Here is a 13,590-nt window from a genome sequence, read left to right on the forward strand (position 1 = left end):
GATAGGAGATTAATCACATTTTTTTTGGGATTAGTGAATTAAATCAGATAAGGTATAAATCATGTTATCGTGCGTGATGCGTTTCAGGTGTGCATGCTATGATTTCAGAATTAATAATAATCGTTTGATCCGCTTTTCATGCTTTTACAATATTTCAGAAATGTTTGTCAGTGATAATACAAGTTAGAAATTTAAGGTTGGGATGAACATTTTAGATATTAATGTATATTACATTGGGATTAAAAATTGAATATTCGACTATGAATAGTTTGTTACTGTTTACAGAAACTAATAGCAATAGTATTTTACTTCTCCAAGACATAAAATATTTCTTTAAAGTAGAAGAGATTGCAAACAGAGGAGTAAAATCAGGAAAACTGGGCACTAAATTCGAAAATGAAATGTTACAATCATACAGTTGGCTTCTTCCAACAAATTCAGGGTGTCCCCTGCCTGCTGCCCATGGTCGTCTGGGATAGCTCAGGAGTCAAACTGACATGTTGACATCATTGTGCAAAACAGTGTAGAATTTCCATGTTTTGTTTTACATAAATAAATTTCCAATAGGAATAATCTGATGTCCATGCCACTGTTATCCATGTTCATTCTCTATCATTCCTACCAGTCAAAACATTGGCCGTGTACAGGTAATATTTTATTTTTAAGCTGATCCCAACTAACTAATGATAGTGGAAGGATTACAAGTTGGCCCATTTTTTCAAAAGTTTCTAGACCCCTGCTCTATTTGATTCATCCTATGGAAAAAATACAACAAAAAAAACCCCCAACAACACCAGCTTTTTTCCGACTCTTTAGTTCTGAGGGACAAATTGTTGACACCAGCACCTCTGCTTGGTTTCAGAACTGTGTTTGTGCATGTGTGAGACACACTTATACACACACACACTGTAGTAATCAATCATTTGTGCTGTCTCTCGCTCTCCCCCGCTTGGGCTGACAGGTCCTATTTGTTATACAGCATCCACAATGGTGCGCTGTGCTAGTCACTGGCCCAGGACCATGAACACACACACACACACACACACACACACACACACACACACACACACACACACACACACACACACACGCATACGATAGCACCCACACATACTTAAATATGCACAAACAGTCTTTGGTGGGAGTAAATATAGTATTTTACCTCTGAAATATGTATACATTGTTTTTAGATATTTGGATTTTAATTCACAGGGACATTAAATTATTATATACTGTACATATATACAGTCTCAGATTCTTTCATATTATATTTTATTAAATTTTTCAGGGAAAGTGGACAACTATTCAAAAGTCGCTCCCCGTTAAAATGGATCAGACGTCTAGTAACGTCAATGGCAGTTAAACTGTGACGTCACCATTTTTTCTGAATTTCATTATATACATGTTTTTTACAACTTTCTTACAATTTGTTTTAATTCGTTTTTAAGTCTGAATGATATGAAACAGACCACAAAATATCTTCTTGGCCCCAAGTTTGAGATCCTTATTGTATATGAACGTAATAAAAACACTTAAGAAATAATGCAGAGGTTCAGTCAGAAAAATTACCCTTTTGGACCATGTTTGTGTTTTTAACAAAAAAACAAAGGATCCTTTAGCTGTTCCAAGAAACGTTAGAAAGAAAGATAAGAAGAAAAGTAATATGAGAAAGAACTAATGACAGACGAGAGAAAAAAAAGGGGAAAACAACTGTAAATGTGTGTGTGTTGTGTGTGTATGTGCATTGCCTTGCCAACCTCAGCAGTTCTCTGCACTGCATTATTCTTGGTCATTTGATTTGAGAGGCTCTCAGGGTGAACCTGCCGATGCAAGCACTTTTGCAAAGGAGCCGCACACACATACACGCACATACACACACACCTACACGCAGATAATTTTCCTGAAGCGGAATTTCTGAATGTCTTATGAGAGTGTGCACATGTACAATTTGTGCGTGTGTGCTTGCACATACGCTGTAATTACCTGCTCTCTTTCTCTTCCCCGCTTTTTTAGCTAATTATGCGGTGAGAAAAAAAATCCCACGTAATGTCATCGCACTTTCTCTGATATGTTATTATTGTTCAATATGTTACACCCTTTTGTTCATTTTTTTTCATTAAAATGAGGTGTTTATCGACAGCACAATGCATTGCAATGTAGAATTTTCTTAAGGTTTACCAGCTAAGGAAGATGTAAAAAAAAAATAAGAGGAATGTAAGGATATTTATGGGTATCACAAAAGGAATTGGATTTTGCATTTTTTTTGACAGTCCAATATATTTAAAGAAACAATTGTGACATTCTGGGTCAGATGATTAATTTTGAATACTTTAATGCGGTTGTCATTTTTTGGTGTGGTTAGTGCAAGTTAGGTTTGTGGTTGTTAGGTCGAGGGTTCGATCTCAGGTGGGTCTTCACTGTGTGGAGTTTACATGGTCTCTCCAGGCTTGCATGGGTTTTCACTGGGTAATCCAGTTTCCCCCACATATGTGAATTGTGGTTCGTCTTCTTGGTGCTCTGTGATTGGCTATTAACCAGGGTGTCCCTTGCCTTGTACTCATAGTCAGCTGGTATAAGCTCCAGCACCTCTATCATCACCCTTGTGAAGATAAGCGGTTCAGAAAATTTATAAATAAAGTAAGAAAGCTATTCTTGGTGTAATTCGGTTTAACCTACATGGTTTGTTTTCACATTTTTTTCTTAGTAGTTTGATTCATTTTCCGGAATATACAGTAATATAAGTGAAGGAATTGCAATTGCATCCAGAAAGCATACATAAAGCCACATTTAAATACCTTTTGATTATTCCTTTTATTACTAACTTAAGTTTGGAAGACTACATGAATTGATGGGATTGTTTTTATTTTTTTCCCCGAAGAGAGAGGCAATGATGGCTTGTGAAACTGCGTAAAGTGACATATGCAACTGTGATTTTTTTTTTTAAATATGAGCTTCCGGAGATGCACATTATCAGCACAACTACGTAGATCCAATCAACATTGGGTATTGGACATCCCGAATCTAGCTTGACTTTCAAGAATGGTCCAATTAACCCATCTATCCATCAAGCATAGCACTTGTCCTGCGCTGGGTCACAGAGGAGCGCCAGCCTATCCCAGCTGACTCGGGGTGAAAGGCAGACAGCTCTCCAGTCCATCACATAGCTGACACACAGAGACAGACACGCGTTCACACTCGCATTCAGGCCGGCAAGCAATTTCCAATCTTCAATTAACCTAACATAAATGATTTTGGAAGCCGGAAGATCCAGAGGGAACGCACGCAAACTCGGCAAAGAGAGGCTCCAGATTGCCTGCTCAATTATTCATTTTTGTTACTAGTAACAATGCATCATCCAGTTAACTTGGATCATGAAAAGTACAAATAAAAACTAGCTGCCAGTATAAAAGACTGGCTCTAAAACCTCGTTTAATAAACCACAAACAAATTAGCTGTCATTTGTTCCGTGATTTATTTATAGGGCATAAAATTCAAGTAATAGAGAATTAGTTGACCTACTAAATGTGTTTGTTTGCTTTTTTTAACAAAATAGTGATAACAGCAAATGCCTGAACTGAACGCCCAATTAAATTTCTTCACCTTAAACAGACATCACTTAGTACTATTCTGCCCATCCGTTAGCTCCAGGCACTGTTAGCGCCATAATTGCCAAAATGTGTGTAACTATCCCCTTGATGCAAAGTACATTGTCGAACAAAAATGGCTATACTGACTTCCTGCATTATTGCCCATCTGTGTCTTTTGGACTACTGTTTTATGGGTCCAAATGGACTACAGGCCGCTACTCTAATCTGGCAATTAAAATACTGTAAGTCATGTAATAGTGACCACTGTACCTGAAAGGGTTAGAGCAGGCGTGTCAAATGTGGGGCCACTTTGTAGCTCATTCATAGTGTACATACAGAATTCAATGCTTTCATTTATTTTCAACAAGGACGCCGCAAAACCAGATGTTTGTGAAATGTGTGATGAAGTGAGCGCACTATAATGCGCGTTGCTTAATTTTCTATCCGCAATCACATTCGTTCATTCGTGCCTTGCCATCAAAGCATCTCGGAAAGTCCCTCAAAATCAATAGGTAATGACACACGATTTACCTAAAGTGACCTGGAAGTAACCTAAAATTGAAGAAAGGGCGCAAAATGAACGAATGCCTGCTATTGACAATGATAGATATCCAATTCACTTACTTAAACTGGCTGTGAAGGCTCATTTTTCAGTGCCATTGACGGCGCTAGATGCTTTTGACTCGCACTTTGTTCGTTCGCCCCTCCCAGTCAAAATGAATTGGACATCTCGCTCCGTCAATGGCGGCCAGTAAATTGACTTTTTGGGCCATAAATAAACTGGTACAGCCCAGATAAGATCAAGTTGGCATTAATGTGGCCCGCCAAGCAAACTGAGTTTGACACCCCTAAGTTAGAGTCAATTAAGGAGCTGTTATGTCTTTTTGAAGTTTTGGTTGAGGGCAAAAGGTGCTTCGTTGAAAAATCAGAGTTTGTTCCAAATGTCTGATGTCCAATTAATATGTTCAGCTGTAATGTTACAATGTCTTTTTGAACCCTTTGTGGCTGGAATAAAAAAAAAGTCTTAGCGCTAAGGGCGTATTTACACCAGGCTAACGTTGTCAGAACTCTGTTCTAAAATCTAATACTAACAGAAAGAGATGAACTGGTCGAAAGCTAAAGAACGACTCGAGGCACAGAATGACAAAACGTTTTTTCACGTTGAAGACCAAAGACAAGTGTTATGACATGATGGATTTAAAAATTAAAAAGTTGCAAAATCTGCCTGATTAAATTTCAACCCTAATTACAGCTTTAATAACTTCTCGCTTGTTTCGCTGATTGTGTGTAGATCTTTTTGTGCTGATGTGCCTGTGTGAATCCGCACGCGTGCCAGTGTGACTGATCATCTAAAATGTTGGACTTAATGACAGCTAATTGGAGCAGCCTGAGAGTCCTTTCCAATGTTGTCATTTGGCCAAGTGGGGCTATGGCTTGCTTATATTTATGAGCAAGTGATAATGACATTTGCATTTTAAATGTGCCTTTTCCAAAAAGAAAACAGCCCAGCAGAAACCACCGAGCTCATTTGTAGAGTTATACACATGAAAAAAATGGTTAATAGAGTTAAAAAAAATGTTATGTTAATCTTGATTTTTGCCAAAACTGAATCATGGACTCTAAATGCGTCAATAGTTTTTGAATTATTATAACTGTAGCTTTTAAGGCAGGGGTGTCAAACTCATTTTTTGTCCCGGGCCACATGGTAGTTTCGATTACATCCGCAGGGCTGTTATGTCTTCCAACAAGGCTGCCAAAATTAATCGATTAATAAATTGACAGCTTTCTTGATCGTGCTAATCGATAGATCATTTTTGGACATTCAAATTAGTACATTTTTTTGCAATTATTGATTTAAAATGAGGAAACAGGAAATAATCTACAATCTTCATTTGAATTTCATCATAAAACAGAAAGTTGGCACTCATCATTTACTTTCTCGGGCCACACAAAATGATGCGGCGGGCCAGATGTGGCCCCCGGGCCACCACTTTGACACATGTGATCTAGAGAAGGGGTGTCAGACTCGGGTTGGTTCGCGGGCCGCTTTAACGTCAACTTGATTTCACGTGGGCCGGACCATTTTAGATATAATATTTAGATTTTTTTTTTATAAACGGATTAAAAGAACTGGATTAAAAGCCCTGAATATTCAGTTTCTTATAGATCTAAAACAATGTTTATTTAAGCTTTTTTTTTATATTTTTACATTTTACAAAATGATTTTTGAACTTAAAACACCGAAAAAATGGATTAAAAAATTACAATTATTGATTTAAAAGGGGGAAATCAGGAAATTTAATATACATCTATACTCTTCATTTTAATTTCATCCTAAAACAGAAAGTCGGCACTCATGATTTACTTTCCCGGGCCACACAAAATGATACGGCGGGCTAGATTTCGCCCCCAGTCCGCCACTTTGACATGTGTTTTAAGGTGTCATGTGCAGTCATGCCTATAAATTCTTGTGTTTCTTTCTGGAGCAGCACTATTATCTTTCTCCTTACAACTAAACGCATTATTCCCGATGTCGATTAAACCTAATGTTAACCTTAACCTGAATATCAGCTGCATGTCAACATATCCACTGATTCAAAGACTCTGACGCATGATGTTCACTTATCTATGAATGAAGTACTTATATCATTCACCTAACATGTCAGCAGAGCATCAGCCTATCAGTCTTCTTGCGCCTGAGTTTTTTTTCCCCCCTCCAACCTTCTTTAAGCCATGGCACACTTTTAAAAGTCCCAAGGCACGCTAAGAGCATTCATTCAGCCCTCCCAGTCAAAACGAATTGGACATCTAGCCCCATCCTGGAAGCCAATGACTTTAAAAAAACCATCATTCATCCATGAAAAGGTTCAATTGCATTACTTACACACGATGATGAAGATTACCCTGATTTGCTCACTCATTTTTGTAAAAGTAAGCACCCATAAAATAATATTGTTTCGTTTCCAAGACGACTCATTTAGAAAGGAAATGCGTGTGCTTGGGTGTGCCCGCCCGCCCGTGTGTTCTGCGTTCTTATTCTTACATGCATTATTTACAGCCTGCCCGTACTGCTTGGGAACCCTGCTATTTTCCGTGGGTGTTAAGCGTGCAGAGAGTGCATCTCAATTCCGTTGCATAACGTTTCCACTCCCGTGTGATTTTGGGACTGCGGCAGCAGCGAGCCAACGCTGCTGGCTCGCTGCTGAAACAGAAATCTCCCTGATGTCTGACTCGGCTAATACACTGTCGCTGGAACAGGCTGTTGAGTGTTTGTGCCTGCATAACATTAATTTTCCCTGAAGAATTTGACGCGGGAAGACAGGCATATGTACATATTCAATTTGTTGTTGAATATAGGCAACCTAGTCATTTTTGGGGGGGAGATTCCACAACATGAAACTTACCAGTTATGAGTGCAACGATAATGTCAGAATTTCCTCATGAAACGATTTGCAAAAGCAAAACACTGTGCAAGCAGATTTATTCGCTTTACTGAGAAAGTTCAGGGAAATATTTAAATAAGCTACCCACTTGACCTTGATATTGTAAACATAGACATGAGTGCATGTATCATAAAAGAAAAACCATAAAGTTCAGAAGATCGCATTAAACGAAACGATTAATTAAATGAAACTGCAGGTAGTAAACGGTAATATTCTGCACCTCGTCTTCCATTCTGCAAACTCTTACAATTTCCGTGCAAGGTTTTGAAAATTAACACAAAAAAAGTACTTAAAAGTATTTAATGCGTTATGGCAAGATTTCCCTGATTGCAAAATGTTTGCATACACCCATATTCACACACTCTGCCATATTGGCTTCTATGATAAGAGCCAATTGGCAGCCTTTAATTTCTTAACCATTTAATTAATCAAATTAACAAACTCTCCCGGTGCTTCAGCTTTTTTGGATCATCCTCAACTTTTACAGGCTGACAATTGACTTTTAAAATGGGAAGATCCAAGCTTAATCATTCAGTATTTGCAAAAAAAAGTGTTTCCTTAATGTTTATTAAAATATTAGAGCGATTCATTGAATAGTTGAAGTGCATTTCTAACCAATTCCTTAGCTGTCAGAAAGGTTTCATTTTAGACTGTTGACAATCTAGTCTAGTTTAGACACAATCGAGCATATTGTTAAGTCATAAAAGGCAACACAAAGTTGCTCTTAAAACGTCTTTATTTATGAGCATTTTTCAAAGTTTGTGTAAAGTACAAGTCGCAGGACCACAGATGGGTGGTGAATATTATCAAGGCATCATTAGTATTTTAACAACCACCATCACTCTCATCTAGTTGCATATGCAGTTATGATGGATTTTCAATGCAACAAAAATGAAAATGCTGATCCCAATAACGGGCTAACATCTGTTAGCTTGTGAAGCACAATAGCAAATGTTTAATAAAACTGGCACACGCCACTCACTACATCACACAGTATACTACATATACAAACAAACACTACAAATACACACTTTGCAAAGCTTCCCCACAATTACTGTAACATACTTATATACACATTTTGCGTAAAGTGGCCACAGGAGCAAACATACTTGGTGTACTTGTGTGGGTGTGTGCACGCCCATGCATGTTTTTGTACTCGCGTGCTCAATCTTCATTCTTCGCTGTAGCTCCGCTCGGGCACACCTTGCCTCATCTCATCCCAAACCATCTGTCAACTACAAGACCAATATAAACACACATCCAGCACAGACGCACAGACACGTACACACACACACACACACACACACACATGCCACCCATGATTCCCACCCTTTCCCCACTTGTGCGTCCATTCGCTTCCTCTGTGTGTGTGTGTGTGTCTGGGCCATCAGACAGTCAGAAGGCCATGCCAGTTTAGTGAGCCATTGATCTGTGGATGATACACCGCCAGTGTGTATATGTGTGAGCCTATGTACAAGTATGTGTATAGCCGTTCTCTGCTTGCGTTGTGATTTATTACTGTCATTTTTTTTATGTTGCGAACTATAGCCATTTCCAGCCTGAGATGTACAGTATTGTATGTGGGCTGTGTTTAAAAAAAAATGGAGGAGCATCTGTGAGAAGCAACCAATGGAAAGACAGGCCAAGATGAAGTAGAAATATCGGCTTGATAACTGCCTTATGTGCAAACCCATTTTGATAGTGCGCCCAAACTACGGCTGGCCGGCTAACTGCGGCTCGCTGCCCAATTTTTAGCAGCCTGCAGCAAATTGAATTGAATCCCTTTATTGCCATTATCCAAGTACATTGAGATTTGAAGCTTCACTTTAAAGTGCACACATATGCAGGCATAAAAAAATAAAAATAAATATATAAAAAAAAATATATATATATATAAATATAAAAAAAATATATATATATATATATATATATATATATATATATATATATATATATATATATATATATATATATATATATATATATATATATATATATATATATATATATATATGAAAGTGAGTAAAGTGGTTAGCAGCACATGATAGAGGTCGCTAGTAACCATTTTAGATATGATATTTACATATTTTTTTTATAAATGGATTAAAAGAACTGGATTAAAGGCCCTGAATATTCAGTTTTTCATAGATCTAAAACAATGTTTATTTTAGCTTTTTTTAAAATATATTTTTAGATTTTACAAAATGATTTTTGAAACAGAAAAAAAATATTTAAAAAATTACAATTATTGATTTAAAAGGGGGAAAATCAGGAAATTTAATATACATCTATACTCTATTTTAATTTGATCCTAAAACAGAAAGTCGGCACTCATGATTTACTTTCCCAGGCCACACAAAATGATGCGGCGGGCCAGATTTGGCCCCCGGGCCGCTACTTTGACACATGTGATCTAAATGATAGAATTTGGCTCACACAAGAACCTTAGTCTATGATGCACTGTTAAAACTCTTCTAATGGTAAAGCTGAAAAGTGCAACAGAATATAGGCTTTCTTGTGCTTGCCATATATTCAATGTTATTTTCATCATTTGTGGCGGGCCAATAAAATCTGGGTATTATGGTTAAACATAAGGAGAATGATAACCCAGAGAGTAATTGTAGATAACCTATGGAATAAGATACTACATATTGTTAAATAACTATAACAGTTTGTTCAGTTCTGTACCTCGAGGAATAGGAATGTGCAAAAAAGAGAAACGATAGGTCATGCTAGAGGAAGTGGACAACCTCAAGAAGAAGAGAATGGAGCTTTTGCCAAGCAACAATGCACTTGTGGTCAGCAGCTGAAACAGAAGTCGCTGACCAGCTTTCGTTTTTTGCTTATTCACCTCCCCTCTGTCAGTCAATTATTTGTCGACATGATGGCATACTGTACACATGACATGGATGAGGAAAGATTAGAATTGAAAAAATAAATGCTGAGCCTCGCTTATCTGCTCTCTATCTGAAAGCGTTGTTACAGTTAGTGGTGTCCCAGGTCGTCAATGTATGAAAATGGATATTTAATGGGAAAACATTCCAGCAAAGAGCTTTTGGAATTTCATCAATCACATCAGTACATCTTACCCGCAAATGAATTGCTCAGTTGTACTAGCAGGGGGTTCTCTCCATTAACTGTTTTTCCCTTATCTTTCTCGTCTCTGGCATATGGCGTGCTCTACGTTGGAGGTCTTCACAACTCATTGGCTTTAATGAAATGGCTGGTCTAAAACAAGGTGTTCTAACTATGAGCCGCGGGCATAGTGTTGCCCGCAGCAAGTTATGAAGATGTCATTCAATGTGGCCCACATTATATTCCAGAGTTCACCCTACATTCTGTTGCACTTGTCAGCTTTGACACTAAATGGCAGTAGTCACTGATAAAGTGCCTCTCTTTAGCTCAAATGGTAGAATTAGATTTTTTTTACTTCGGAATTATTTTCTTGCTGTTATCCCTTTAACTCATTCACTGCTGTTGACAGTTATAGACATCAATTTTATTTCAGCGAGAAAGGCTGGCATTGATTCATCATCTTTCACTACCATTGACGGCGATAGATGTTCAATCCAACTGGATGTCACTCTGTATCAATGGCAGTCATGAGTTCAAGTAATACCTCGTTTATCACGGTTAATAAGTTCCAAGACCTGCCGCAATAGGTGAATAACCACGATGTAGGGACATCATGTTTTTTTGGTGTCTATTTAATATTATTTTGAATTTTAAAACTCTACGATTGACCCCCGAAGAAAGAGGCCAGTGAAATACTCTCCAATTTTAACTTGTCTGTTTTTCCCCATTTCGTGTTTGTATTATTGTTCCTACACTATAAATCTAAACTGTGATCATGCCAAACCTCACTAATGTCTTTCTTTACAGGGAACGGTGTCCTTTTCCTTATGCTTAAAAATGAGAGTGAAAGTTTGAAGAGAAACTAAGTTGCAGGGAAGAAAAAAAAACATGGACAGTTTTAAGGAATGCTTCTGTCATTCCCAGTAGCACCTCCTCCTGCTGCTCACTCACTCACTCACTCACTCACTCACACACACTTTCTCGTATACACACATTCACAGACACAGAGCCATCCATAATAGATGCTAGCTGTAGGCAAACACTGCAGGGCTGGACTTTATAGCACAGCTGGATATGCATGGAAGGCAGAGTCGACATGGTAGAGCAGGTACCCCTGAGAATACTGTACACATTTCTTTTCTTGCTTCATCCCTCTCTCTCTCTCTCATTCTCTCTCTCTCTCGCTTCCTCATTGTCACTTCTACTGCTACTCTGTGGCACCATGCTGTTTATGCTGTGACTGCAGAAAGCAGCTTGCTGTATGCCGCTTTTATGGGTCACGTGAGCAGTGGTCTGTGTGTGTGAGAGCGTCGGTAAACCCCATTTTTATGTTTTCGTCTGTGCAAAAGCATGTTGGAATGGTTATGTTTATATAGAGTAACAAAAAGTGGAAGTACTGTAGTTGCATCTGCTCAATGTAGAAGTGTTTGTTCAGCAGAAATTGTTCTTTTACGACTATATTTTGAGTTGGTTTAATTGACGAATTGGAGGGGATCTCCATTTTCAGAAGAATTGAAGGATGCAAGGGACAATTGATTTTTTTCCCTTTGACTTGTAAAACAATATACACTTACACTATAGGTGTCAGACATGTATCGATGTATTGGGGGATCTCCCCTATCATAGCCTGGCACGCCAGATTGATTGTTCCAGATGTCTGCTACACACTACACACATCAATCTGAGAAAAGATCCAATCGAGACCATTTTCGTGGGAGGAACCTTCAAGGCATTTATGGCAGCTGATTGGACGATGCCTATTCTTGTACACATTACTACACTTTAGTATGACGTGTATTGGATAAGGAGGTGCCCAAAAACATCGTTTCCTGTCAAAAAAGCTTTTAATGACGTACTTTTGATGAGGAAACAAAGTGTTATTTTGAGAAAAACTTTGGAAATTGACCTTTCTACAACGACCCCTTTGCTCGCCGCCAGTGAATTAAACCAGATGGCCGCTTCTTGATCACGTCTTTCCCCTGATTGGCTCGGTCATCAGATGGCCGAGAGCTGGTTAGAGGACTTGAGGTTGGCCACACATTACTGCATGATGAATGAATGAATCGAGCAGAACCGTATGCCTGCCATGCTAGTAGTGTACAGGATAACAGCAAAAATCACCAATAATACTACAGGGTTTAATAATAACCCTAACCCATATAAATATGATGTTACCTCCTAGGATACGAGTGAAGAAATATTGTTGAATTTGTTGCACTCAACTGAAAGAACTAATGATCACTTTGATTCAAACTCCTGTGAGATTTTCTTTTTAAGATAAGCCTTACTTTAAATTGCCATTTTACTATGTAACACACTTAATTGCAAGTACAGCATTGTATTTTCTTTACAGTAAAAACTAACTCTATACACCGGTATGTCTGTCACAGTTGTATAAATCTCAGCCCCCCACCCCCAATTGAGCTCATGCATATGGGTTGGTGGGCGGGTTTTTGTGTGCAGTGCTCTGCCACGTTAAACATATTTCGGAGCTCTAAATGTGGTTCTTATTACACTGCAGCACGTTTAGCCAAGATCTGTATCTGTTTTGCACTCTCCTTCTCTCACGGCAAAATACAGAATGAATGTCCTACGAGCGTCATGACGTATCCATAGGGTGGGTGCTCATTTTCGCAATGTTTTTTTTTGTTGCTGTAATATTTAAAGGTGCCCTCCTTTTCTTCACAGGGTAACCAGGACACATCAGCACCCACAGATCCATCCATGGCCCAGACGTACCCATCAGCTCAGTTTCCCCCCGCCCCTCAGAATGGCATTACCGCTGAATTCACAGCTTCGCATCCTCACCCACATCCGCATTCACACCAGCACCCAGTACCTCAAGACTACTCTGGAGTTCAGGCCTCTGTCAGCGAGCATCCACTTAATATGTACCAGTCTCCACAGACCCACAGCGACCAGAATGGACCAGATATCATCCGTCAGACAGTCACCGGCACAGCCACAGTAAGACACCATAAGATGAATAGTCCAATGAATTCAACATGGATGGCTTCAGAGAATTAGGTTTTATTTATCTATTATTGGTCCTTTCCAAATGTTGCTAATGTCTCTGACTCCGGAGGCTTCTTTTTGCCCCTAGACCACATGTGTCAAAATGGCGGCCCGGGGGCCAAATCTGGCCCGCCGCATCATTTTGTGAGGCCCGGGAAAGTAAATCATGAGTGCCGACTTTCTGTTTTAGGATCAAATTAAAATGAAGAGTATAGATGTTTATTAAATTTCCTGATTTTACCCCTTTTAAATCAATAATTGTAATTTTTAAATCATTTTTTTCAGTGTTTTTAGTCCAAAAATCATTTTGTAAAATCTAAAAAAATATATATAAAAAAGCTAAAATAAACATTCTTTTAGATCTATAAAAAACTGAATATTCAGGGCTTTTTTCCAGTTCTTTTAATCCATTTATTAAAAAAATAAATATTATATCTAAAATGGTCCGGCCCACATGAAATCGAATTGAC

At 38.4% G+C, this 13,590-nt stretch overlaps 1 protein-coding gene across 9 annotated transcripts in view; it reads left to right on the top strand.

The window, feature by feature from the left end:
* rbfox1 (RNA binding fox-1 homolog 1) overlaps positions 1-13,590 on the top strand; it is a 69,675-nt gene that overhangs the window by 34,229 nt on the left and 21,856 nt on the right. For 8 of the 9 annotated variants that reach the window (XR_013304854.1, XR_013304853.1, XM_077618712.1 and 5 more), the window contains one exon: positions 12,794-13,072. Coding sequence is in view for 7 of the 9 variants with exons in the window: in XM_077618715.1 (XP_077474841.1) it covers positions 12,794-13,072 (279 nt within the window). In the remaining 2 variants the exon portion in view is untranslated. Of the gene's footprint in view, positions 1-11,085; positions 11,214-12,793; positions 13,073-13,590 lie in introns of those variants that run through there. The other variant, XM_077618711.1, reaches the window with a different exon arrangement.

Source organism: Stigmatopora argus, chromosome 14 (genome assembly GCF_051989625.1).
Source record: "Stigmatopora argus isolate UIUO_Sarg chromosome 14, RoL_Sarg_1.0, whole genome shotgun sequence".
In the NCBI taxonomy this organism is placed as follows: Eukaryota; Metazoa; Chordata; class Actinopteri; order Syngnathiformes; family Syngnathidae; genus Stigmatopora; species Stigmatopora argus.